Source organism: Pleurodeles waltl, chromosome 11, assembly GCF_031143425.1.
Source record: "Pleurodeles waltl isolate 20211129_DDA chromosome 11, aPleWal1.hap1.20221129, whole genome shotgun sequence".
NCBI classification, from domain to species: domain Eukaryota; kingdom Metazoa; phylum Chordata; class Amphibia; order Caudata; family Salamandridae; genus Pleurodeles; species Pleurodeles waltl.
In genome coordinates this window covers 954620675-954646369 of record NC_090450.1, presented here as the reverse complement: position 1 = coordinate 954646369, position 25695 = coordinate 954620675, and the positions used below count along the sequence as shown (strand labels likewise).

Genomic DNA, 25695 nt, shown 5'->3' with positions numbered 1-25695 from the left:
GCCCTTTGTCCTTCTCAAGCTATGCACATCTCCAATTGAAGCACCCTGGCTTCCAGCTGGGCGACATGGGCCTGCCCGTCTCTTTCTTTTGCTCGAAGGAAGGTCTTATCGGTGGCCTCTTATCATGGCCTTTCCTGCATCCCATAGTACTGCTTTTGTAAGCACCGTCCCATCATTAAGCTAAAAAAATTAGATTAGACAACCTCTGTACTCAAGTTTGCAGCATATTCCCCGTTATGTAATAGCCAGGAGTTAAGGCGCCACACAAGGTGCTGCGTCTGTACCACTGAACCAATTACCAGGAGGACCAGGGCATGATCTGGTATTCCCCCGAGCAAGGATCTGGACCTGCTTAACCTTGGGGAGATTTGCAGCTGGCATGAAGACCATGTCAATAAGCGCCAGTGTGCGATGCCTGCTGCAGAGGTATGTGTGTACTGCTTAGAGCGGGGATTCTAGGTCCTTCAGACCTAGCATAAACCTAGGTTTGACACCGACTGTCTGTGGGTTGCTGAGCGCTGACATCTCTCCCCTGAGGCTATACCCGTAGTATCTGCCACTGAATCTAGAACTGCATTCATATCGCCTCCAATGATCGTGCATCCCGGGGGCATCTGGACCACCACCATTGACAGCTCCTCCAGGAAGTTAGCAAAGGCTGTGGGAGGTGCGTATACACTTAATAAGTTCAATGGAGTGTCCTTCCACCATCCCCGCCAGTGCTACATATCTGCTGTTTGGGTCCAGCCATGTTTGATGTACCACCAGGGGAAATCCCCTTTGCAGCAGCATTGCAACTTCCTGGGAGCCTTGTGTGAATCCCGCATGATAGACCCGGTCAAACCCATAACGAGCCAGAAAGGGACAAGATGTTCCCAATAGGTGTGTCTCCTGTAGAAATATAACCAATGGATGAAGCCCTTGCATGTGCCACCCGTTTTATTTTGTCCAGCAACCCATTTACGTTCCATGAGACCACCTTAACCAACGCCATGTGAAGAGTTTGCAAATCTAGCTATCTGCCTCATTGTAAAAGTTTTGCCTCCTTGATCTAGCCAAAGTTCCCTCTGATGTCTCTCTGTTATTATGTTTGTGTGACTTTGAAAACAAAACAAATGCAACAGCACCACAACAATCGTACATTCAAACATCCCCCTACTGTTGCCAACTCTCCCCCACCCTACTCTTCCCCTCCCAACCAGAAGAAGTATCTGTCGTCCCATGTTACCCCATCCATCAACTAAAATGTCTTTAGCATGGAGTGGTGGACCCCCTCCATAAATGAGGATTCATGTATTGCCTGCCCAGTCAATACGTTGTTCTGCCTTTGTGTGTCTCATTCACACTACTGGTGACTGGCTTAGTCTCTCTTCTTGATGATGGTTCGCCTTGTCTCCCCTTCTTTCCTGCGGGTTTGCTGGATCATTCCTGTGCCACGTCACTGCTTCTTAGGTGTGTACAGGCTCGGCGAGTGGGGTGAAGGCCCACCTCCGCTCCGCTGCCTACGGGATCGTGTTGGGGATCTCTTCAGTCGACCAGGTTTCCAAAATACAACCTCTTGCACACCTATAGACATAAACAGTGGCTTTCTCAAACACATCTCCTTTCGAAGCGTTCTCATGTAACAACAGGGGTGATAGGTAAGATTGACTTGGTGTGCTGAGTATGGTGGGGTTGGTACTGGAGGTGAAAGGAGCACTTTAACGTGTGAATTTCATTACTTTTTAGTTTTACTGACATAGCGACTAGTCACATATCAGGCTACCTTAACCACCTTTCAACTTTATTTTGTAGGAAATGTAAATGTAAAATACACGTATTTATCTATATTAAAGAGTCAGTAATTGTGACTGTGTGCTTATGGTTATAACATTATAAAATTTAACAAAAATGTAATTGCGTAGCAGACAGATTATTGGTAAATAGACGGGAAAGTTGAGTTTATTATAACTTGTTTTTCTATACCTGAAAGACGAGGCAGTGCTGAATTCAGTTCAAACCAGATTCTCCCCTCTCTAGATGCAATTATTCCCAGCCAACCTCACTTTACTAACCTGGAGTCGACTTGGTCTGTGAACCAGCCAAGGTTAGTTTTCTTTGGGAATGTTCTGATTGTTAAAAGACAGCCACGGGATTGGGATGGGACTGACAAGTTGCACACAATGGCCCTGGGCTCCTGCCATTTTGATAGCCCTCATCCAGAGGAAGCTTTACTCAAATGATTTATCAGAAGCGAATAAAAAGCATTAAACGTGTGCTGGACACACGCAATTTCTTGGACTGGACCCAGAATTGTCACCGACCACTGGCTAGTGTGCTCTATGAGAAAAGCTCCACAGGCACAACTAGCTTTGAAGAACAAAAGAGGTTGGTGGCTGTCTAAACGACGGAGGAAGTACTTGCCGGGTTTTGCCAATAAAAATGTCTCATTAAAAAAAAGTTGGAACTTAGTAATTTTTCGATCTTCTGAGGAATTGGACAAGGTAAATCAGCTACCCAAGGAAAGGAAAAGGAAAGATATTCTGTCTTGTAGATCCCTGCCAGCCACAGCTGAATGTTGGTGGAGGATTTGGAGTTCCAAAAATACCCTTGTAATATACTTTTATTTTAGTGGGGATACGTTGACGTTTTTATTTTCAAACATTTTATTTTTATTTTATAAAATGACGCACTTTCTCTTCTATTGTTGAATTGCAGGTCAGATTTTTATATTGGAAGAGAAGTTCATCTTCATTTGAATGCCCTGGAAGTGAGTGCATTACTGCTAACTGCGGGTTTAACTGTGACTTTTGCTGGGCAGCTGTTCTGGGGCTGTTTATTTATTGGGGTAAACCAGTCCCATCCTGGTTTCTCACTTCCCTGCCTCTGTTTTTTTCTGAGACCCCAGCATATAGCCTGACTAACACGGGTCATACCGAGAAGTGTCACAGCTCTTTCTTGGCAGGCAAGTAGATGGTTGGAGATCAATGCCTCATGCTAGAACTTTGTAGGAGGCTCTTCACATACGGTCTGAGGTCTTCCTTGCTACAGTGTGCCAAAGAGCCATGTGCTGGGAATGGCAGCTTTGCTGGACTCAGTGTTAAAGGTGTGCTGCGGTAGAACAGTTCTCAGGGCAGCAGATGACAGGCTGTTACTTTTTAAGAAAAACAATCTTTAAAAGTGAACCAGGGGGCTGGGCCAACAAAAATAGAGTGGCTTATGAATAGGGATGCTCCGACTTGGTGATGTACTTCCTCTGGAAGATTCGGAAGGATTAACTATGAGCATTTTGTAGGTTTCAACTGGTGTTGGTAACTAGTTGGCAGTGCGCTCCAGAAGGCCCTTCAGAGTTAACTTTGTCTATTTTCATTGTTAAAAAAGTGATAGGCCATACCCACCAGTACTCGTGGATGGAGAGGTATGGTCAGCTTACCACGCACTAAATTATCCACATGTGAGTAGTGACGCTGTCAGTGGTCTGTGCATGGAGTGGAAATGCCCTTTTGCATTCAGTGTAATTGGAACACTCTTTGTCTCGCTCTCTCTCTCTCTCTTTATCCCTCTCTCACTTTCTCTCTCTTTTTCTCTTTCTTTGGTTCTCAGGAGCGTGTTAGTTGGATGCCTTACCTAAGCATGGCCTGTATCTTCGCCTATATCCTCAGCTTCGGAATCGGACCAGGTATGTGCCAGCAGAATACGTAGGAAAGAGACTGAAGAACAGGACACAGATCCTTAAAAGGGAAGGATGCATGTACCCAGGACTCCATTGCTGCTGTCAATAAGTATGTATTACTGGATTTTGGTGGCTGGTGCTTGGGAATGCCCACTGACACACTGTAAGGCACCTTAGTGAGTTAAATGACATGCGATGAAAATCTGTGTTTAACCTCTGATATACTAGTTTGAATCTCGGAGGAGCTGGTTGGTCTAGGTGTCCATCTTTTTGATGTACCAACAGGACCAATGAGTGAAATAAGCAATACATTTCTGTAAGAAACAATTAGTATTGTATTGCATTTCACCGTCCCACAGCATCACATGGGCTCTATCCGCAAGAGCATTTTATTTAAAGCAGCGTGTAATGCACATAAATCTATTTAGAGACTGCTCCATAGTAATGTATAGGCTGAAGATTACCATGTACTGTTACTTTGTTCCCATATACGCTGCGCTTTCACCAACAAAAACAGGAAGGTCAAGCCCTCTTTGTTCGGGATCTAGCTGTTTGGAACTTGCTACCTCTGAATTTGTGAGGTGAATCCAATCTATTAAGACCCAGGAACAATCATACAACTTTATTTTTTTTGAGTTGGTTACATTTTTTAGATAGATAGATACATCTTTTTACACAAAGTATCTATAAAAGCACAGTAATACACATACAAACATAATAAATACATGATATATAGTGCAAAGCATAAAAGTGAATAATAAAAAGTCCAAAACCTTAGCAGCAACAATCAATACGGTGCATCCTAGTCGATAGTGAAAACCAACTTAGTGTGCATTGAGCTGTGGGCCTGTACATCCCTTCTCAAAAAGGCACCTACATGAACAATTACCTCATCCTCCGCAAGTTGGAGCAAGAGATTAAGGGCCATATGTACGAACACATTTCCCCATAGACACAGAATGGGTAAAACCCTTTGCTACATCTGGCCCTAAATGCTTCCCTAAAATCTCAAATATTGCACATTTTAATAAGCAGGGTTAAAAAGTGCTTAGTATACATAGTATAAAAAACCACAAACAAATGTAACGTGCAACATGGTCTGGCCTGCTCTCCCATCACAAGGGCAGGGCAGTAGGTCAAGATTGAGTTGAATCCCAACGGGAAGCACAGTACGTATTAGATTGTGCCAGCCCTGAAGCATAACAGTAGGCTATGTTCCCGGCGTCCTGTTTCTCTAATAAGTTACCTTGTGGGTGGGCTGTCTGTTGTTATATTCGTATAAGCTGCCCCACTTTTCTTCCCCCTCTCTTAGGTCATTCGTTCAGTACAAGCAAATTTATACTGGGCGTGCTGTACGTATTTTTTATTAAAGTTGGTGTTAGCCTCGGGATCGCTAAAGACATGCTGAAGGTCAATCCTTCGAAGACTTGATTCCACACTGGCTAACCATGGAATTGCAAGACCCCTGTCACACCTGTGGCAGTCCATAATAAGGTCTCTAGTGAAACTCGCCTCCTTATTCTTCCAGATTGCTAGCCATAGTAAAAGGGGGAGAGAGGAGCTTTGATATGATACCCAATTCTTTATGGCAAATTACGTTGGGATGATGAGATGAGGGCCCCCAAACTGTTTCTACAAAACCTGTTTTCTTCGGACTGGACAATATCACATCTAGAAATGCCCCACACCTCAGCACCATATGTTGCAATTGGAATACACTGTGTTTCATATATTTGTAACAGTGGCATGAGGGTACCCCCTCCCTGGGGTTGAGATAAATTAAATAGTGTGCCAATAGCCCATGTCACTGAGCGATGTGTGAAGCCCATGGTCCATTTGTTGCAAAGGTCAGTTCCATGTTTGAGAAAGTGCTAGTGCATTTTAGAGTGTTATTACAAGTGGTAAGAGTGTTCAACTGATGTTTCTTTGGCCTGCATGCCATGATATAGGATTTGGTGAAGTTGGATTGCAAATCCAGTGCACCTATAAAGTCCACAAAGGCATGTACTAAGAGGCGTAGGGCTTTTATCATATGCACCATCAGCACTGTGCCGTCTGCATATAGAAGAGTGGGGAGGGACAAGCTATAAACCTTTGGAACATCTTGGGTAATGGAAATTAAAAAATGGGTGAAGCTTATTGATATATAAAATAAATAAAAACAGGGCTACAACTCACCTATGTCTCACTCCCCGAAAGACTCCTATATCACCTGAGACGTCCCAGTGAGTGCTGATTCTAACTTTCGCCCTCATATCCCTGTGCAAGTAGGCAAGGACCTGCACCAGTGTTTTGTCCATTTCACAGGCAAGGAGATTTACCCATAAGTTTGATTGGTTGACGCAATTGAACGCTGAAGTCAGGGCCATGAAGGCTGAGGGATTGTTTGTCTATGGTATATTTTCCACTAATCAGATTCAGGTTCAAGCATTGCTCAACTGTCCCAACCCATTTCCTAAACCCATACTAACAGGGATAGAAAATTGACTCCTCCTTTACCCACTCTTTAATTCTATTATACAGCACCCTCCCTAGGATCTTTACTGTTGTATCGATTAATGATATGGACATATAGCATCCCGGCTGTAAGCTATCACCTTTCTTAACGATGGGCACTATCATGGAGGTTGTCCACAAACTTGGTAGAGGACAGTGGGTAAGATTGTTAAAAACGTTTGTTAATAATAGGACCCAGAAATCAGGGTTACACTTTAGGAGATCAACTGGCATGCCATCGGGGCCAGGAACACTCAGGCTTATGGCGTCTTCTACCCCGCTCAGCGGTACCGAAAATACCTACACAATTAGGAACCCTGGGGAGATCGGTCTCCAATGTTGAAGCAGCATACATCGTTGTAAAATGCAGCTCCCATATCTTGATAGAAATATGACAGATGACTGGGGACGCAATTTGGTTCATATGCCTCATGTCTGATACCACAGACCAAAAGGTTTTACTATCCTTTTTTGTTGCCGCCAATGCTGGTGAGTCCCATTTTTGGGCTAAATCCTCCCTACTCCTCCTAGAAGTGACTTCTTTATGTTGCCTACATACAAAATGGCACCTCTGAAGGGCCCCTAGGTTTTGCCATAAGGGCTTTGGGCAATTGGTGGTTAGCCACAGAACATTTGTGGTTGAACCACCTATGTCTGGTATCAGTTGGGCAGGATTGTTTAAGTAATAAATCCCTTATCTTTATGCAAAACCTGATAAAAAAGCACCAACTACTTGTTTTTCTGTATTGTATTCTTTTCGACATACCATAACCAAATCCAAATTCTCCCTGACCACTATAATGAAAAATTGGACAGGATCCTGCAATGTCAGTATCAATCGTAATCTATCTGTAGTTGGCTGGAGATTACTAGCTCCACAATATGTTCTAAAATGGAACTTTGAGGGCATTGTAAGTGCTACCTCAATACGGTTATACTCCCTGAAATTTGAAGGGCCCACTTTCCCATAAAGCAGAGGCTCAATGAAATTGGTAGATGTAAAGAAATAATCTATTATTGAGGAGCAACCTCTGCCCCTGTAAGTAGGTATCGGTTAGACCATTCCAGCTTGTCATATCCATTACATTATGTAAATCCTGGGAGGCCAGATAAGACATAAACTCTAAGCCTGTGGGGTCAGAACATGTCAGGGTGTATGCTGACTTCCCTTTCTCTGCTCTTGTGGAAATATTCAAGGAATCAGTTTGTGGGATTAGCCTTACATTAAAATCACCTGCTAAGCAAGAACCTACTAACTATCCTTTATTTGCAGCCTTCCTTTGTAGTGCAACAATATGGTTGAATAGAATTGGGAACTTGGTATTTGGTGTGTTGAGAAGATCATTATTATAAAAGTTGATTAGATACAAAATCAGACCCCTGTTACATCTCATGACCTGGAAACTACTACCTGAGGGCTCAATTACTTTGGCGCAAACTCCAACAGACAGATTCACCCAAATAGCCAAACCACCTGATGCTCACCCTGACCGAGAAGCAGTTGCTGAAATATTGTAGCACTGAAACCATCAACTTCTAAGTTTTGTGTCGCCCAGATTTTCTGGAACATAGGAACATCATATTGTCTTATCAAATTTACCCAATCAGGTAACAGAATTTTAGAATTAAGTTCTGCCACATTCCAATTCAATATCTTTAACACAACATCACACTAGCCTGTAGAGTTCCCCAGAGGTATTAGGGCATCAGGTTGGGACACTGTCACCAGGGGAGGGGATGTTATAACCTTAAAAGCATCAGATCCAAGCCTCAGTCAATCTACCCCATCAAGGTCACTTAAAACAGAAAACCTATTTCTATGTGTGGGTTGAGGCCTTAGAGTATATAGGTTATGCTGACCTAGAAGTTTGTTCTGCACTTTTGGTTTCAAATTATAGCCTAAGAGGAGCGCACATATTCTGGTATCATTACAACCAAAGTCTTCTTGTGACCTTAATAAGTTCCTTACACAGGGTGATATATGGAAGTTCACCACAATGCAATCCCTGCTTATAAGGTGACTGGAATGTACCACGCAGTCCACTCTCTGCACCATTATGGTCTTATTCAAGCCCCTTAAGCAGAAATACTTGTGCTTGGCAAGCCAATCAAAAGTGCTATTACCTAACTCTGTCCAAGTTTTTGTTTAGTCATCCCTAAGAGAGGGGACTCCTGCCAACACTAAAGCATACGGACAAGCTGCGGGGGCAAAATCCAGTATGTCCTTCTTTGGCTTGCAGCGAGCTTCATATGTTTGAATTGTTCCTAGATTGGCTTCAACTTCTCTTAAAAAATATCACATAGCTTCCCACATTGGATATCATAGTTAATAGGGTAAAGGAGTCACAGGATCTGGTGTCAACTGTGTTGATATTGTCTTTGAGACCAGGGTAAGAGTTGAACCTGTTGCTGAGCAGTAACTTTCTTTGCAGTCAATGAGGGTTTCCCAGCAAGTTTTTTCTTCTTAACAACTGTCCCCGGCTGTTGCAAGATGCTGGGGGAGCTTTGAGGGACTAAAACCGGGTCAGCAGCATCATTCACCATGTCACAAGGATTATTCGCGCTCATTGTATATGATGGAGTCCCGCAATCACAAGATCTCATTAAGCTAGCATTGTACACGGAGCTTTCATCAAGGTCGGTTGAAGTAGGGCAATGCTCTAATGACAGTCTGCGCTCAGTAAGTGTAATCTTGTTTGTAATGATCCCCATGGCTCGTTTGAGCATATTATCAATTGTCAGCGTGGAGTGCAGGGTGGTGGCTACCCCCACAGCTTTGCGTTTCCCCATATGTACTGATGAAAGTGCTTACCTTCCACGAGGACTGTGTGGGTAAGTGCTGTGTCAGGGGCCAAAAAGAGTGAGCCCAGTCTCGGATGGGCGCAGATGGGCCTGGTCTTGGCCTGGGCACGTCCTGCCCTGCAGGACTGATTGGGTGTTTAGAAAGCACATTGCTACCTGACTCCAGGCCCCACCTCTCCTCAGTGTAGTCTTGGGGATGAAGTCCCACCCCAGACTCAGGCTCACAACTAAGTTCAATGATGAGGGCAGAGAATCGTTAAGTTATTTAAGTTAGTCCTTCAGGAGTGCATAGAAACATCTGGGTGCTAGTGTACTTCTCTAAATAAAAAAAGCCTATAAAAAAATTAATCTGCATTATTTTTTTAACTTTTTTTATTGAATTTCATTATTAATTTAAACTATGACTAGCACATTCTTATTTGACTTCCCTCAAAGTTCTGATTGGGTTTTGGCCAGAATGGACCATGTTTCTGACCACAGCTCACTAAGGGAGTGCCTATTGTGCCCAGTTGTACTACATCAAAGAAAGACCCTAGTTTCATTCTTCAACACCACTTGTGGTTAGACTGGGATTTGAACAACCGCTTTGTTAATTTCCTCTCCAGCGGGTGTGACAGGGATAATGCCCACTGAGATCTTCGACCAGATGTCCCGTCCAGCCGCCTACATGATCATGGGATCTCTCATCTGGCTCATGCTCTTCGTGGTTGGGCTAGCCTTTCCATTTATTGTGGTGAGTTGCTGGTGATTTGTTTACAGCATTTTGTACCATTTTGTAGCTCAATGTTTCTGTTGTTTCGAGTTGTACCTCATTCCTTCTGACATCCCTGCACAATGTGCCCCAAACCATGTCCTTTAGAGTTAGCAACCCTACAGTATCCATTACAACATCCATCAGTAATTGTTAATTTCTTATCCTTTTTTCTTTCCAATTCTCCTATAACATCCCCTACTTGGCCATCTTTTATCCAGGGCCCCTACACCGTCCCCTACAGCATCCCTTCATCTAGAACTCCTACACTGTCTCCAACAGCCTCCCAACATTTAGTACTTCAACCAATTCGATAGAGCAGCCACAGATTCTTTGCCCATGCGTCATTCTTTATAGCATCACTATCTCCACCTTTCCTATACAATTTCCTATAATAGCCTTCTGTTCAGCACCCCTACAACATTCCTTAAAGCAGACTAGCATTCCAGCATCATTCTCTGTAGCATTCTGGCATTCAGCACACTTAATATATTCTGCACAGCATCCCTGAGCAAACTGCTTCACACTGTGTCTTACAACACCCCTACATTCAGTGCCTTACAGCATACTTACACCAGGCCTGCAGTGTACATAGTCCATGCCCATCAAGCATTCCCTGGAATATGCAAGCATCCAGTGCCCAAACACCGTTCCATCTTGCAGCATCCCTGCGTCTAGGGTTCCTGCACGTCAGACTTGGACCCTTCCACTTCCCAGCCTTAACACAGCATATCAACAGCATTCCTACCAACAGATAACACTTTCCCGAAGCAGCACTTCTGCCTCTTTCCTGCAGGTAGGCAGGACACTTTCCTGCAGGTAGGCAGGACAACGTTCACTGTCAATCCTTCAGCCCGTTGCGTAGTACCACCGCTTGCTTACATTCCCCATTACCATTCCTAGAGAAGTCCCACATTACTTGAACAAGCAGGGTTAATACATGTGAATTATTTGATTAGGCAAAGTCTTCCTCAGCACAGAGGAAGGATCGGGCAGGGAGATGCTCTTGGGCACTAACTTTAGTAGAGTCAGTCATGTGTGATATTAAATGTCATTTGTGATAGTAAAGGAAGGGCGGTGGCTCCATATTTCAGCATAATGGAGTAAGTGGTTCGATTTCTTCTTTCATTCTTAGGTAGGGCTGGGCCACTTCTGCTACATCCCGTTCTTCACTGTCTGTGTCTGCACATCCATCTATGTTGGCTTCTTCCTCCCTGAGACCAAAGGAAAGACCCTGCTGGAAATTACAGAAGAATTCAACAAGCGGAACTTCAAAGGCGTCGCCACAGCCAAGGCTTTAAACGGACCCATCGAAATCAAATCCACCATTTTGTGATGACTTAAGTGGGCCATGTCCCAAATTCAAACCAGGCATGCTCTATTGACTACAAAGGGTTGCGGACATCAAACCCATTGTGTTGTAACAGCAGGGCCAGGTCTTCCAAGATCAAATTTGCCAAGCAATAACAACAAAGGGACTGTCAGGATCAAACTGCCCATAAGGTAATGATACGTCCACCATCCTGTATTGACAATAACAGACCTTGCAAAATCAAAGCCACCATGCTCTGGCAACAGAGGTCCCACCACTATCAAACACACCAGGCTACATCAACATGACCTCGTTGTCCAAAATCAACTTCACTATACTCTAACGGCAATAGGGATCTGTTGAGATCAAATCAACATGATCTAATGACAGTAACAGTCCCAGTAAAATCAAAGTTTCAATCAGTATCCTATTCGTAATACTCTAAACAACACAAAACTTCAGAGGTAAAGGCTAGCATGCTCTAACAGAAAAATGGGCCTACAAAGATCAAAGTCAACATTATTCGAATTATTGACAATAGCAGACCGAATTGAATCAAGTCCCCTGTGCTGAAATTACAACAAAGATTCCACTGAAATCAAATCCACCGAACTGTAATGTCAAGATAGGATCCTTTAGGATCAAGCCCACCATTAAGTGATGACACCAAAGGATGCTAAGATCATATCTACCATGCCGTAACACTAAGAACAAGCCATCCAAGATGACGTTCATCATCCTTTAATGGCAATTAGAGGACTGCTGCAATAAAATCAACCATGATCTAATTGCCAGAACAGGCTCACATAGAATAAATCAAACCATACTATGATGACAAAATGACCAAATATGAAGCCATTTGGTGTACAGCATAGGGTGAGGCAGGTACTCACCTATCTCCACCTTTTTGTCTCCATTTTACAGTATTGTAGGAAAGAAGGTTAACCCTTTGCACTCTTAGCACTGGTTTTACTCCATGTTTCCAGCACTGTGTATGAACAGACGTTTCTACACAGTAGGCTCCATACAGTCTGGCCACTCTGTAACCTTTATAAAAGGGCCCCCCTTTTTATTGAACTCCAGACAGGCTGGCCAGCATTTGTCATTAGCTCTATATACCCCCAGTCTCCGAAGGCTGTGGTATATGGAGCAGAGTGGGCATTATGCATCAGACCCAGCACTTTTCAGGGTCTTGTGCTCCTGCAGCTTCTATAAATAAAGCTCTAAAGCAAACCTGCACTATTTATTAATGATGTGGCAGCAAACAAGGCCTTCGACAATATAGCAGCAGATGCTGGAGCAGTAATATTTCCTTCATTCTCTGTGAACATTTTTTATATTTGAAACAAAGTGCTGCAAAGGGACCGACCTGAAGGTTTTGACCTGGCCCCACAAAAATCTTTGAGACCTGCAGTTTTCTGATTATTTCCTTTTGTCTTCCACCTGCTACAGACTAGCCTTCCTTTGTCATTCACTATATACATGAAATCAGTCAACAAATATATTGCAGTCTGTATCGCTTTGTCTTGCACTCCATTCAGACTGTTCCTCTTTGAAATTCACTCTGTATAGTCAAATTTCACAGCATCTTGCACTCAGTATAGATGAGGACCGATGTGGCTCACTCCACATTGACTTTTGCTGTTAGCTGTATTTGGACCTATGTGCCTATATCCTTCAGTCTCCATAAACTAAACTGCCTGCATCTTGCACTCCTTAAAGACTTGCCTCCCTACATCATATCCTGTGTGTAGGTCACTGTACCCATATCGTACAGTCTTTATAGGCTGGCCTCTCTGCTTTTTGCCACACTTGGTAAAGACTCTGTTCCCAAAATATTATATTCTTAGAATGCTCTTGATGTATGTCCCATTGGGATGTGTTTATGTGCTGTTTAACTGCTGGTCCTGTTGCAGCCAGTAATATTTGTAAACTGGGTTTAAAGCACTTATTAATTGTTTTGTTCATCCTCTACGGGTCCCTGTGTTTTCCTAATTTTACTTTTCATTCTCATTCTTTTCTATAGGCTCATTTTTTTTGGTAACATTTTCAGACTGTCACATAAAACTCAACTGGGCTGCATAGTAGGTATTTCCCACCATAGAAATGGAATCAAACAAAAATCCATGTGTTCACTTTACTCCCAGGAGATCATAGGTAATGCATTTACAGTTCATATATAGTCAATCACAACAAGGAGATATTAGTTTCATATTCAAGCTCAGTATGTCCCCAGGAAACAGTGCTGTAGTAGCTGAGAGATATAGGCTTATCATTAATCAGTTATGTCTTCCGTTATAATAGCTTACCAGCATAACGAATCTCAGACTATCATTGTATTTAGAAAAAATACACTTATGATGGGTACTTCTAACTACAGATTCCTCACCTATGGAATACCCCAGGTACCAGACTGGATTCAGAAGATTGAACAAATGTGTCTGCGCACCAGTAGATGGCATTGTGCGGCTCCATATCAACTTCATTCCGCCTCAGAAGGGACACACAGACCTATGTATAATTGCCACCAGTGCCTGGCAATGTCACTTCCTTTCTTGCTGCACATTTGTATGCCATTCCAAGCTCCACTCCCACTTTTTCTTATCTGTTGTTTTTTTCTAACCAAAACTACCAGTCCACAAGGGAGCTATGTCCACTCCAAAGACTACATGATTTAAATCACAGAGAGGACTTGCAGTGGGCACCAATAAAGGTTATTTGCCAGCAGTTTCGGCCTTTTTCCATATACCTGATCAGCCGTCCTTGTTTAAGTCACCTATTGTGATGAGGTTTATAAAAAGTTTGAGACATACGTTTTTGACCAAAACCTTGTGATCCTCTGTGGAAATCAGCTTGGTCCTCACTTTCTTCATGTGTACTCCCTTGTAGCAGATGCAGAGCAGCTTTTTGCGTCTTATTAAGTTTTCCTATCTGCAATTGCTTCAGCTCATTAGGGCGAGTTTTAGGCTCTCTCTTTGAACAGCTGCTCTACACTACCTTTTTTTCAGTCGAACTGGGGTGAAGACCAGAGCGGCCTTTTTGCAGAAAGTCATGACTCCCTTTCACGTTGGACAATCCATCACCCTTCCATTGTTTTTTCTCTGCCTCGCCCCTGGAAAGAGGAGTAGAGGCTCCATTGACTGGACTGCAAAAGAACTTTGAGCTTTTACATTATCGCACAAAGGGTAAATGGTTGGACGTTCAGTTTTTTTGAGGTTCTGTGGGGCAAATAATGGTAAGCTGGTGCAGAAAAGGTGGATGGTCTTTTGCATTAAGATCTGCTATGCACTGGTGAGGAAGCAGCCTCTGGAGAGATTGTGGACCAATTCCAGTAGGGCCAGTGCTGATACCCTCTAAAGTGGCATGAGGAAGGCCTGTCCTTGACATCTTTCAGGCTGCAACGTGGGATTTGGTACACACGTTCATGAAACAGTACTTCCTTGACAACCTGGTCCAACAGGAATGCCATTTCATCTTTTCCTGCAGGACCTTTTGATTTGAGCCATTCCAGAAGCTGACCGCCTTGGGATGTAATGCTTATTGCAGTTGGATATTGAGAGTTTCATTGCAGAAATAGGGTAGGCTGCAAGTATCGAATCTCAAATAGCAACTGAACAATATATTATTACAACAATACTGTGGGACCGATTATTGAAATGTAAGTTGCCATGCATTTTCTATGCCTAACTTCAGATGTGGTTTTCGTAGATGTGGCATTAAGAATAGTAAATCCTTACCTCGGACTGTGCACTAACCTTTCGATATTTTGTCCAACAATATTGTGGTAACAATATTCTGCCCCTTCGATATTTGGGATTAGATATTACCTACTGCAGTGACAGAGATGTATTCGGTACGAGTCCATGGGACAGATGTGCCTGCTGTGATTCTTCTGATCTGAGCAGAAGGTAAACTACAGTTGCCCTGAGGTGAGAATGAAAAGCATTTTTAAAGAGGCTTGTCTTCAGGTTTCTTTTGCATGACAAGACATTTGGTTGATTTCTAAGATGCATACTACTGAATTCCATAGTATTGTGCCCATTATTTAATGTGAGGGTGGGCTACGGTCTAGTCACCCAGCAGCACACCTTCAGGCCAGGCATGGCCGGAGGTAATAAACAGGAGAGGACCGCACAGAATCTTATGCCCTAACCAGAGTTCCAGTGTGCGTGTCGCATTCTCTGCTGCAGCGCTGAATGCAAGCCTCCCGCCACGAGGGTCACCACGCTGGTGGGTCGGGTGGTCCCTCCCTCGCACTGCAACAAGACCGACACACAAGCCCCAGAGCCCGACGACTCGCCTGCCCGCACAAGCAGCCGCCCTGCCCACCTGCTAGTTTGACCGCGTCCGCGCCTAGAGGCCATCCTCTGCTGATGGCGATGCCATCGCCAGCGGCCTCTACGCCCTGCGGCCAAACCTCCTCACAAGTGCCTCAGTGCTGAGGGATCGTGCGACCGGCCTGCGGCACCCACCTGAAGCTTTGCTGCCTGCACTGTTCCAAGCTGCACTCCCAGCACTCCTGGCCCACGCCTGTCTCCTCGCGCATGGACCTCGGAGCACCAGTCCCATAGTAACAACAGCAACACTGCACCCCACAAAGCACCTTGGCATCATCGGGAGCAGCACGCTACAACCACCACAACCTAATGACTGAAATACGGTGCATACCAAACGTAATGTCAATGTGCCTCGCACAGTAAGTGCTTCACTACACTCCTGCCCCTTTCCGCACCCCTGTACGCCTACGGGATGACCTAGGTGGGAACATTGGGTACCATACCACCTGCACACATGCCCCGCGCCGCACTCAACATGGCAGATGACCGACCTGCAGCTCCTGCTCTACTCCTACCACAGCACACTGTGGTCGGAGCGCTTACACCGTTTAGCAAATTAGCGGACCCTGTTACAGCCTCACCCCGGTGGAAAATATGGATCAGGCTGCTGGAAAACTACTTCATTCCCACGTGAGAGCATGATGAGGCCGTCAAAAGATCTCTACTGCTGCACTTTTTGAACCGCAACTGAACCCTGATTTTGAAAGATTCAAACTGCGCCAAGCTTATCAGCAGGAAGGGGAGTCGATAGACCAATTCTACGCACGTCTGAGAGAGTTAGCCAGCACGTGCACAGCAGATGACCAGCCGAAAGAGATACATGCGCATATAATACAAGGGTGCTGCAACAAAACTATGAGTGGCCTCATCCTAAGGCAGCCCAGCATCAACCTTGATGACATCCTGATACTAGCCGGATCACATGACCTCTCCTCAACCCCTGCGACTGAGATGGATGGAGCATTCACCCAAATGCCAGCAAAAGGCCCGACCATCAAGGTAGAAAGGGTGGACGCAGAACGGACACAACGCACAAAAGGCAAGCCCAAGACACCAGTGAGACAAGGGCCGCGCTGCATGAATTGTGGGTGGGTGGAACATGCCGCCAGGGATTGCCCTGCGCAAGGATGGCAGTGCTCGCTGTGCGGAGAGATGAATCACTTCGGAACTGTGACGGGGAAGGGGAGCACATGGAAGATGCCCAATAACCAGCAAAGTGAGGCACCTGTCACTTGGAGACCCAAAACAATCCAAGAATGACCAGCAAGAGAAGAAGTGGATAAATGTGTATAGAGACTCCTCACTGGAAGAAGAAGATGTGTTCCTCGTTCAATTCACAAATGACCTGAAGAAGTGCTGACGCCCTCATCCCACCTGTGTTGTTGATATAGCAGGGTCCAGAGTGAAAGCACTAATTGACACTGGCGCATCAGTCAATGTGATAAGCACCCAACAATACCGCCACCTCGAACCTCGCCCATCGATAATGCCATCAAGCACCAAGATTTACATGTACTTGAGCCACACACTGCTGCCTCTGAGGGTGAATAACAGTCCAGGTGAAGGCGAGCCATAAAGGAGCACAAACCACATTCCACATTGTTGACCGAGAAGCAGACACCCTGCTTGGCAGCCATTTGGCCGAAGACCTAGGACTGGTGTCCTTTGCGAGAAGCGTCAGAGCCTTCCAAGTCAACAAACTACTGTGTCAGTTCCCTACACTATTCACCTTTTTGGGGTGCCTGAAAGCCCCACCCATTGTGCTACACATTGACAAGTCAGTGATGCCAAAAACACTATGACACAGGCGAGTCCTCTTTCACCTTTGTCCGCTGGTCGAACAAGAACTGAACAACCTTGAAGGACAAGACGTTATCGAGAAGGTGACAGGGCCAAAACCATGTGTATCCCCCATGGTGATCGTGGAAAAACCCAAACAGTCAGGATAAACATGCCTATGCATCGACATGCGCCTTCCCAGCCAAACTATCAAACGCGAAAGGCATATAACGCCAACAATTGACAACATCATTCTTGACTTGAATGGCTTGTGTTGGTTCTCCAAGCTGGACCTCAATGCGGGATACCATCAAGTCCGCCTGGCCGAAGAGAACAGGTATATCACCACCTTCTCCATGCACCTGGGGCTCAGAAGGTATAAGAGGCTGAATTTCGGCATCTCGTCAGCAACAAAGTTTTCCAACACGCCATCCAAGACACACTCTTGGGCTTAACTGGAGTCATGAATGTGAGTGATGACATCCTCATCCATTTTGCAACTGCGGAGGACCAGCACCTCCAAGCTACACTCCAGTGCCTTGCAGAACACGGCCTAACCCTCCATAAGGAAAAATGTTTGTTCTTCCAAATGTCCATTGAATTTTTCAGCTATATCTTTAACCAAGAAGGGGTACAAGTCAACCCACGAAAGTCGCAAGCAATCAAACAAGCCCCAGCGCCAAAAACTATGAGCGAAGTGCGTCGTTTTCTAGGGATGACCACCTACTTTGGCTGCCTCATCCCAATTCTAGCCACCTTAGCAGAACCCCTACACGCCCTCACGAAAACAGACATGCCCTGATCATTGGACGGTAATGAGGAGCGAGCGTTTCAAGACCTCAAAGAAGCGCTTCTGAGCAAGACCAATATAGTGTACTTTGATCAAAGAAAAAGGACTGAATTGGTGGTGGACACCAGCTCCGTGGGGCTGGGCACTGTTCTAACACAAGTGCTCATGCTAACCAAAATGCATTATGCCCAGATCGAACGTGAGGCTTTAGCAATCAAGTGGGCACTTCCACCCTTACCTCTGCGGGAAGGCTTTCAGAGTAGTGACAGACCATCAATCATTGGTTCCCCTTTTCAAAGGCATAGCGCAGCACCCTCTACCACGCATAGAACGCTGGGCCATTTAGTTACAGCCCTATCAAATGTAAGTCACCTACCGCCCAGGTGCCAGAAATCCTGAGGACTTCCTGTTGTGACACCCGGCGGACAACGGCATGACAAGTGACAATCAAACTGATGAGTACGTTCAAATGGTCATTATGAACGTCTGCCCTAAAGCACTCCAACTGGGCGAAATCCGGTGTTGGCAAAGGTAAAGGAAGCCCTCCTGGGTGAGTCCTGGGAAGGATTCTTAAAGGATGCGAACCAGTGGTCCAGCCAGGACAAAGAGAGACTCACAAAACTGTGGAGAGTTCACAGGGAGCTCAGTGTGGCCCCGAGTGGTCTCATACTAAGAGGAAGAAGACTTGTGATACCAGCCAGCCTTCAAGAGAGAGTAGTTACCCTGGCCCACGAAGGGCACCAAGGGACACTAAAAATGAAATCATGGATGCGAAAAAAGTATGGTTCCCTCATCTGGAAGATATGGTGAATGACTATGTGAGGAGGTGCCCTGCCTCCCAGCTAACGAGCAACCCGATGCCCCAGTACCTGTCATCACTGAAAAACCAAGCAAAGCTCCCTGGTCCAAGGTGAGCCTCGACTTCGGGAGCTTTCCCGATGGGAGAATCTCCTCGTAATGTGGATAGATATTCCAAATATATGATTGTAGAGGTAATTGAGTCCACTGCCTTCACTAAGGTTGCTCCAGTCCTAGAAAAGATTTTCGCAATGTTCGGTTTTCCTGCAAAAAATCAAAACAGACAATGTGCCACCTTTCCACAGGGCAGACTTCAAAGAAATGCTCGAACAGTTTGGGATGAAGCATCGGCGTATCACCCTACAATGGCCTTAAGCAAATGGGGAGATCGAACGATTCATGCGCACCTTCAACAAAGCGCTAAGGATTGCCACGCTGGAAGCAGCTGACCCTGAATCAAGTCTACAGTGGTTCCTGAGAGGGTATTGTAGGATACCTCACTGCACAACACAACAGACCCCATGGTCCCTGAAGTTAAAGGGAGTCATGTGTGACACAATACCTTTGTGCCCTGGGTGGAAACCGCTGCACTACGACCCCCGAAGCAACTCAAGCGAAGAGACAGGAGACTAATGCGCAAGCCACCAAGAAGCGGCGGGCGTACGACCGCCACCTCACTATTGGAGATTGAGTGATTATCCGAGACCGGAGGCCCGGGTGGAAGTTCCGGACCCCGTTCGAGCCAGGGGTGTGGACAGTCATTTCAATGTCTAGCACAATGGTTACTGCCCGCAAGGGAACTGAACAAGTCAGCCGAAACATATTGTTGGTCCGGAAAGTCCCTGGTCCAGAGGGCCCCACAGATAATCCAGAGCCCAACAGCAAGGTGTGGGACGCCACTCCCTGGGTGTCGGAAACCAGGAGCCATGAAGCGAATGACATGGGACCTAGTCAAAAGGATGAAACCCCCAAGGCAGGGGATGCCTCTGCGATCCAGGACACTTGCCACTTTCATCCCCGGCGACCTGGACTACGGCCCAATCCACAACCAAGCCAAAGGCTCAGAGACTATGGCCCTCAACAGAGTTTCCGCCCGCTGGCCCAGCGTAATTGAGCCGGTGGCAATGTTGGCAATGTTGAGGTGCGTCGGGTGCAGCTGCACCCGTCGCACATTCCACTCCCCGTAATTCGGGCAGTGGAATGCAAGATGGTGCTGTGCATGGGGGCCCCTGCAGTGCCCATGCTAACTGCATGGGCACTGCAGGCCCCCCCCCCGAGTCTCCCATACCGCCAGCTTTTCCATGGCGCTGCTTACCACCATGGACAGGCTGGCAGATGGGGACTGGTAATCCCCAGGGAAGCGCTGCTTGCAGCACTGCCTTGGCGGATTACAACCGCCAGGCTGCAGGCTGGCGGCAGCCTGGTGGTATCAGCGGTATTACCATCGTGGGTCCACCACGGTCATAATTAATACTCCCACATTATCACCACCTGCCTGTGTCATAATGACCCCCTCTGTGTGTGTTGCAAGCAGTTGATATTTTGAACTAAATTGGGGCGAGATGTAATGTGCTGGTGGGCTACGGTCTAGATGCCCAGCAGCTCACCAGAAGCATTTGCAGACACCTTCAGGGCAGGCATGGCCAGAGGTAATAAACAGGAGAGGACCGCACAGAATCTTCTGCCCTAACCAGAGTTCCAGTGTGCGTCTCACATTCACTGCTGCAGCGCTGCAAGCAGGCCTCCCACCACGAGGGTCACCACACATTACACAGATTGAGGTGCCTTGGTGTACCTTCTATTAGTCAGTTAGGTGCAATCTTGTTAACTTTACTCAATCTCAGGTCTCTAATGGGCAGCGCAGAGACATTCGCTGGCAGTATTTTGAGTTGTGGCACAGGTGCTCTTTGAAAATAGAGTCAATAACTTTGGGCCTGATTTAGAGTTTGGCAGACTGGTTACTCCATCACAAATGTGACAGATATCCCGTCCGCTCCCGTCCGCTGTAGGATATAACGGGATCATAATAAGACGGATGGGATATCCATCACGTTTGTGAAGGAGTAACTTGTCCGTCAACTCTAAATCAGGCCTTATGTTCTTTATTCTCTGCGCCCATGGTCGCCAGTGAAGTCCTTTAAGTGCCTGGGTGATGAGAGCCAGTATATTTGTTTAGGTTCAAGCAGAGTCTGGCAGCTTGATCCTGCATTCATTTGGGCTTTGCGATCGCTTGCCTGCCTGATCCAGTGTAGATCCTACCTCAAGTGTTAATGTAAAAGAGTCCCAGAGATCTGTTAAGCTCAGTGCATTATGACCTTACTGTGCAACTAAGTCATTGCGTCTCCCTGTTCCTAAGCAGTTAGTTGCTAAGCGCAGGTTATTCTCTGTGGCCCAGTTACGCTTGATGAAACATCTTACATGTTACTTTTTCCCAATCCTTGTTTATCTTTCTCTTTGTAAATCGGTTTCAGTGGATGGAAACTTTAGAAAGACACTAACATTATTGTGATATGACCATTCCTTGCTCTGATCTTTCACGTATTAACTTCCCACTAGCCACTCAGTCGTCAACCAAGTCCTAACATTGGCTACAAATGGGTCACTCCAGAGAGTGTGCTCGACTGTGCTTCGCTTTGGAAGCAGGATGCCATCGTACCACCGGGTGGCAGGGCTTTCAAACGATTGAAAGGAGAGCCAACGCCTAAGCAGAAGAAACCCCACCATCATTACCAAAATATGGCAGCTGAATTATACTGATTGATCCCGAACCGGTCCTTAGGGTCAAAACACAGCTGTGCTATGGAAATCGAGGCTTCTGCTTTCACCCGTGAGTGAGAACTGAGCCGAGTATGAAATGTAAATTATAACATGAGTTTATGACCTCAGCACCTACACAACTCCGAGGGGTGACCCTGGGCATGTTCCCCATTGGCCTCTTCTGAAGATCTTTGCGTTAAAAAGCTTCAGCTTCCCTTACAGACGGAGGACCGTCACCCTATGTCACTTGAGGACATTGTTTCCATGTTGGGCGACGCCAGTAGAGATCTCACGCGGGAGGCACGAGTGATTGATTGCCACCATGACCACGTGGACTTACTTCCCAGTGCCAAGGGTCAGGTGTCTTTGCTGATTGGCCGCTTGCCAGATTGCTGCAACCAATTGCGAGAGGGGTGCTGTATGATTGAGCAATCTCAGTGTTTATTCGTCTTGGAGGTGGAAGGTTAATGTTTCAGAGCAAAGATGAATAGGAGACACATTCAAAATCACATTGACTTTATTGGCAGAGCAGCTTATACCTTCTTGCCTAAGTTTATAATTGACATGCAGCCGATGGACACTACAACACTCTCCATCCATCGTTCAGCGGTATATACATGATTGGTAATGATACATGCAAGAGAGCGCATTGCATGGCCTGCCTGGTAACATAATGTAACAGTTGACATTTGTCTGCCTTTTGTCTGCGTTCTAGGATAATGCACTGTTTCTCCGCTTTTTGTGGTCAGTTTTTACTCCACTCTCAGTCAGATGCAGTCAGTGTGTTTCTGTTACACCTGCTTATCGTCTACAATGCATGGGAAATGCCTTTTAGTTTCTGTTCCTCTCTTTGCAAACTTCCGTAGAGCTTTGCATCACTGGGTTTCCGCATCTGTTTGTGTCTACACGTTTCCATCTCCGGTTCGTGGTTGCTACACCTGCCCCTGGGGAATGTGACATAGTTTCTGGTTGCCTGGGCTCTTAACAATGATGTCAACTGTCCAAAACAATGTTCCAAATTTAGAATTTCTGCATGCAGTGGTGTCCTTTGACTTCATTTGGGGACCGAGAAGATATGGCTGCCAACAACTGATTAAGCTTTGTCATGTCTCAAGTAGTGAAAACTGGCCTTTAAAGTAAAAGATGTACATAATTATGTATTTTTTTCTCTGAAATTACATGAAACGTTAGGAAAATTACGTCTAAGTTGTGCAGGATGAACTTTTGAATCTCTGAAGTGAAAAATGAACACAAGGCCATGCCTCGTGTTCAAAAAGTCAAGACTGGTTGGCGGAGAAAATGTAAATGTCTCGCTAAGTATTTTCTGCTAGAACAAATTTCACAATGCATAGTTTCTGACATTTCAAGTAATTTGTGAAACACACAATTTTTCAAAATACGTGAGCGTAATAAACATTTCACACTGACCTATTTATTTAAGAGGATGCGCGAGTTGGATAATTGCTGGTAAAGATTCTGGATGTATACTGCTGATGGCCATGAACTGTAGGCTAGCAGGAGTTATATGGTGCCCATAAACCTGAGCCTGCCACGCCCTTCCGTAGCACAGATTCAGCTGCATGAAAAAAATAAGCATGTTGTTCTGTTATTTATTATTATAATGCAATAAATTTGGTTTATTTTCCTGTTTTGTTGGTTGTCCTCTTTGTTCAAAAAGGGATGAAGAGTGCAGTATCTGGAATGGTTGGTCACTATGGCGGGAGGTAGGGTTGGTGGATTAGTGAAGGATTCATTAAGCCACTGGAATGAATGGTTAGCTGTTTGCACCAAACTCTCTTTTTTCCCTTAATAACTCACTAGACGTAGCTCCTCCTTGGGTCACTGCTACTCTTCTGGTGGTCCATGTTCCTTTTCTAGGTCCTCTTTCGGAGAAGTGTTGGTATTAAATAAAGCGTGTATTGTTTAAATATACATTTTTGTGGTTATTTCCATCAAAATTCAGAAGAAATTGTATGTATATTGTAATGGAGGCCTTCATTATTAATCTTTGTTGTTAAGACATTGGACAACACGCTCTATTGTTGTTCACCTGACACTTCCTCTTGCATTGGGAAAGGCATGATTAAAAGATCTCCCCCTTTGACATGCTCACCATTTAGGATTTTGAATGGCATTACTGTAGTATGATTCATGTGTGAATGGATAGTTGCACAAACATGTATTTTAAATACTTGACCAAATCATTTTCATTGGCTGATTCAAGTCAGTTATAGAGTGAACAGTCTCAAATGTAACTGCATAGTTTGATTTGCTTGTTAAACACACTTGAGAGGGCCCTACCACAACTTATGTCATTTGAGAAGTTCAATGCAAACAAAAAATATGAGATCCACGACTGGCTACTTCCAACACGAATTGCAAAAAGTGCACTTTGTTAAACCGTTCTGCGACTATCATTGTTGTTGGATTATGTGAAAAAGGACCATGCGAGTACAAACAGTTCTACCAGCCAGTCAATCCACGTTAACAAGTCCTCATCACTAGGTAGTATATTATTTGTACATTGGGTGGTATTTGGCTGAGAGAGGTTTGGCTGGTTGATTAAATTTAAATTATATCGCAGAACAGGTATGAGGGCTTGTGTGTATGTCCAATAACACAAGATCATCTACCAATCTCCTATTCTTTCATAACAATTCTGTATAATTGTGATTATTTGCCTCATAAAAAGGATGAGTATGTTGCCTGGCTTTTAGGATGTCGGAGTGTACTACTGAATGACATTGACAAACATTCCATATCCAGTGAGTAATTTTGTTTTTGAGAGATTCTTCACTCCCTCTGTCTGAAGGGTGAGATTTTGGTATATTAAAACCATAAAATTGTACCACTCCAGATAGACTCAACAAACTCAGCTATGGCAGAGCCAGTGGCTGAGGCACACGCTGGGAAAGTTTTGGCAAAGATCACATATCAGGTCATTTCAAAAGCTGCAACTCATTTCACACTGGCCCAAACTCAATCTTATAATTACTTACAGCTATTTCACACAATCTCAGATCACCAAACTGAACTTTCCCAGAAAACAATCTGCTGTAGACTAACTTCCTGGTTGGACAACTGTTCAAAAGTGGGATCTCGCAGATCTATGGTACCCTGGTTATCATAGCCACTGACCGGTTTGTGGCCCTTAAATAATAGTGGGAGGGATGGGTTGGGCCCCTCGATGACACAGACTGGAAGGAGGCTCGGGTGGCCTCTCATGAGATTGCTATCTCGACCAGGCTTAGGTTGATTCAACTTGAATATCTATCTATGCATGATATACTTTACACCCAGACAGGTGTGACATGCACAACAAACTTCCACCCCAACTGCTTTTGACGCCCTAGTGTAAACACTGACTTTGATCACTTAATCTAGAACTGTCCTAAAAACACCCATTATTGGCAAACAATAGATGTGTTGACTTGAGTCCTGGGTGGTCCGATTGAACTAACCATAGAGTGGCCGTGTTGGGGCTATTTGATGACTCGGGGTGGGGGGTGGGAACCTGTGGGGGCGTACGTTTATAGGCATGGCCACTATAATAGCGAAAACAAATATCACACGTAAATGGAAATCCCCTGACCCTCCTACAATACTGAAATAAATGCTGTGATGGATTGGTGTGTGAAGCAAAAAGATTTTTTTTTTAGAGCTAGAGCGTGTCCTCATAAATGTTCCAAGATTTGGGGGCAAATGGTGGGCTTCCATCCCCCTCTCTCTGACTCATCCCAAACCTTTTTGAGTACTATGAAACTCTAAACATCCTTCTCAAACGTTCCCCTCCTTTTTACCTATGTCACCTAACTTACAGGCACACAACATCTATTATTACAAAAAAACAACCAAGTACTTCTCCTCTGAGAACCTTTGGACCACAGAGATACTGAGTGCTGGTTCCAGATCGCATGCTAACTTCAGCCTTGGACTACAGAAACTCTTTGGGACTAGGTCCTGACATAGCTATTAAAGATACCTATGAATATATGACTGGATTCTTAATGCTAAAGCCTTGAGGAAGCCCCAGGCCTGCGCGCCACTACGGGACGAAACAAGTGGTGACTGAACTCATATTTGTTGTCTGAACTACCAGAGCAACACACAATGTTCACAAATAAATGTATTTGAAATCGCAACTTGGAATTAACGATTCGGATTAATGCCTTTTGAAAAGGCAACCCATTGAGGTAGAAGATTCCTACTATGTTTTACCAG

At 45.0% G+C, this 25695-nt stretch overlaps 1 protein-coding gene across 1 annotated transcript in view; it reads left to right on the top strand.

Annotated features, from left to right (window-relative positions):
• The window catches only part of LOC138266411 (solute carrier family 2, facilitated glucose transporter member 11-like), a 137794-nt gene extending 114675 nt beyond the window's left edge, over window positions 1–23119 (top strand). The window contains exons 10-12 of the mRNA XM_069215180.1: window positions 3583–3658; window positions 9556–9683; window positions 10837–23119. Coding sequence (XP_069071281.1) covers window positions 3583–3658; window positions 9556–9683; window positions 10837–11037 — 405 coding nt within the window. The 3' untranslated portion in view covers window positions 11038–23119. The remainder of the gene's footprint in view (window positions 1–3582; window positions 3659–9555; window positions 9684–10836) is intronic.
• The last annotated feature ends 2576 nt before the right edge of the window (window positions 23120–25695 follow it).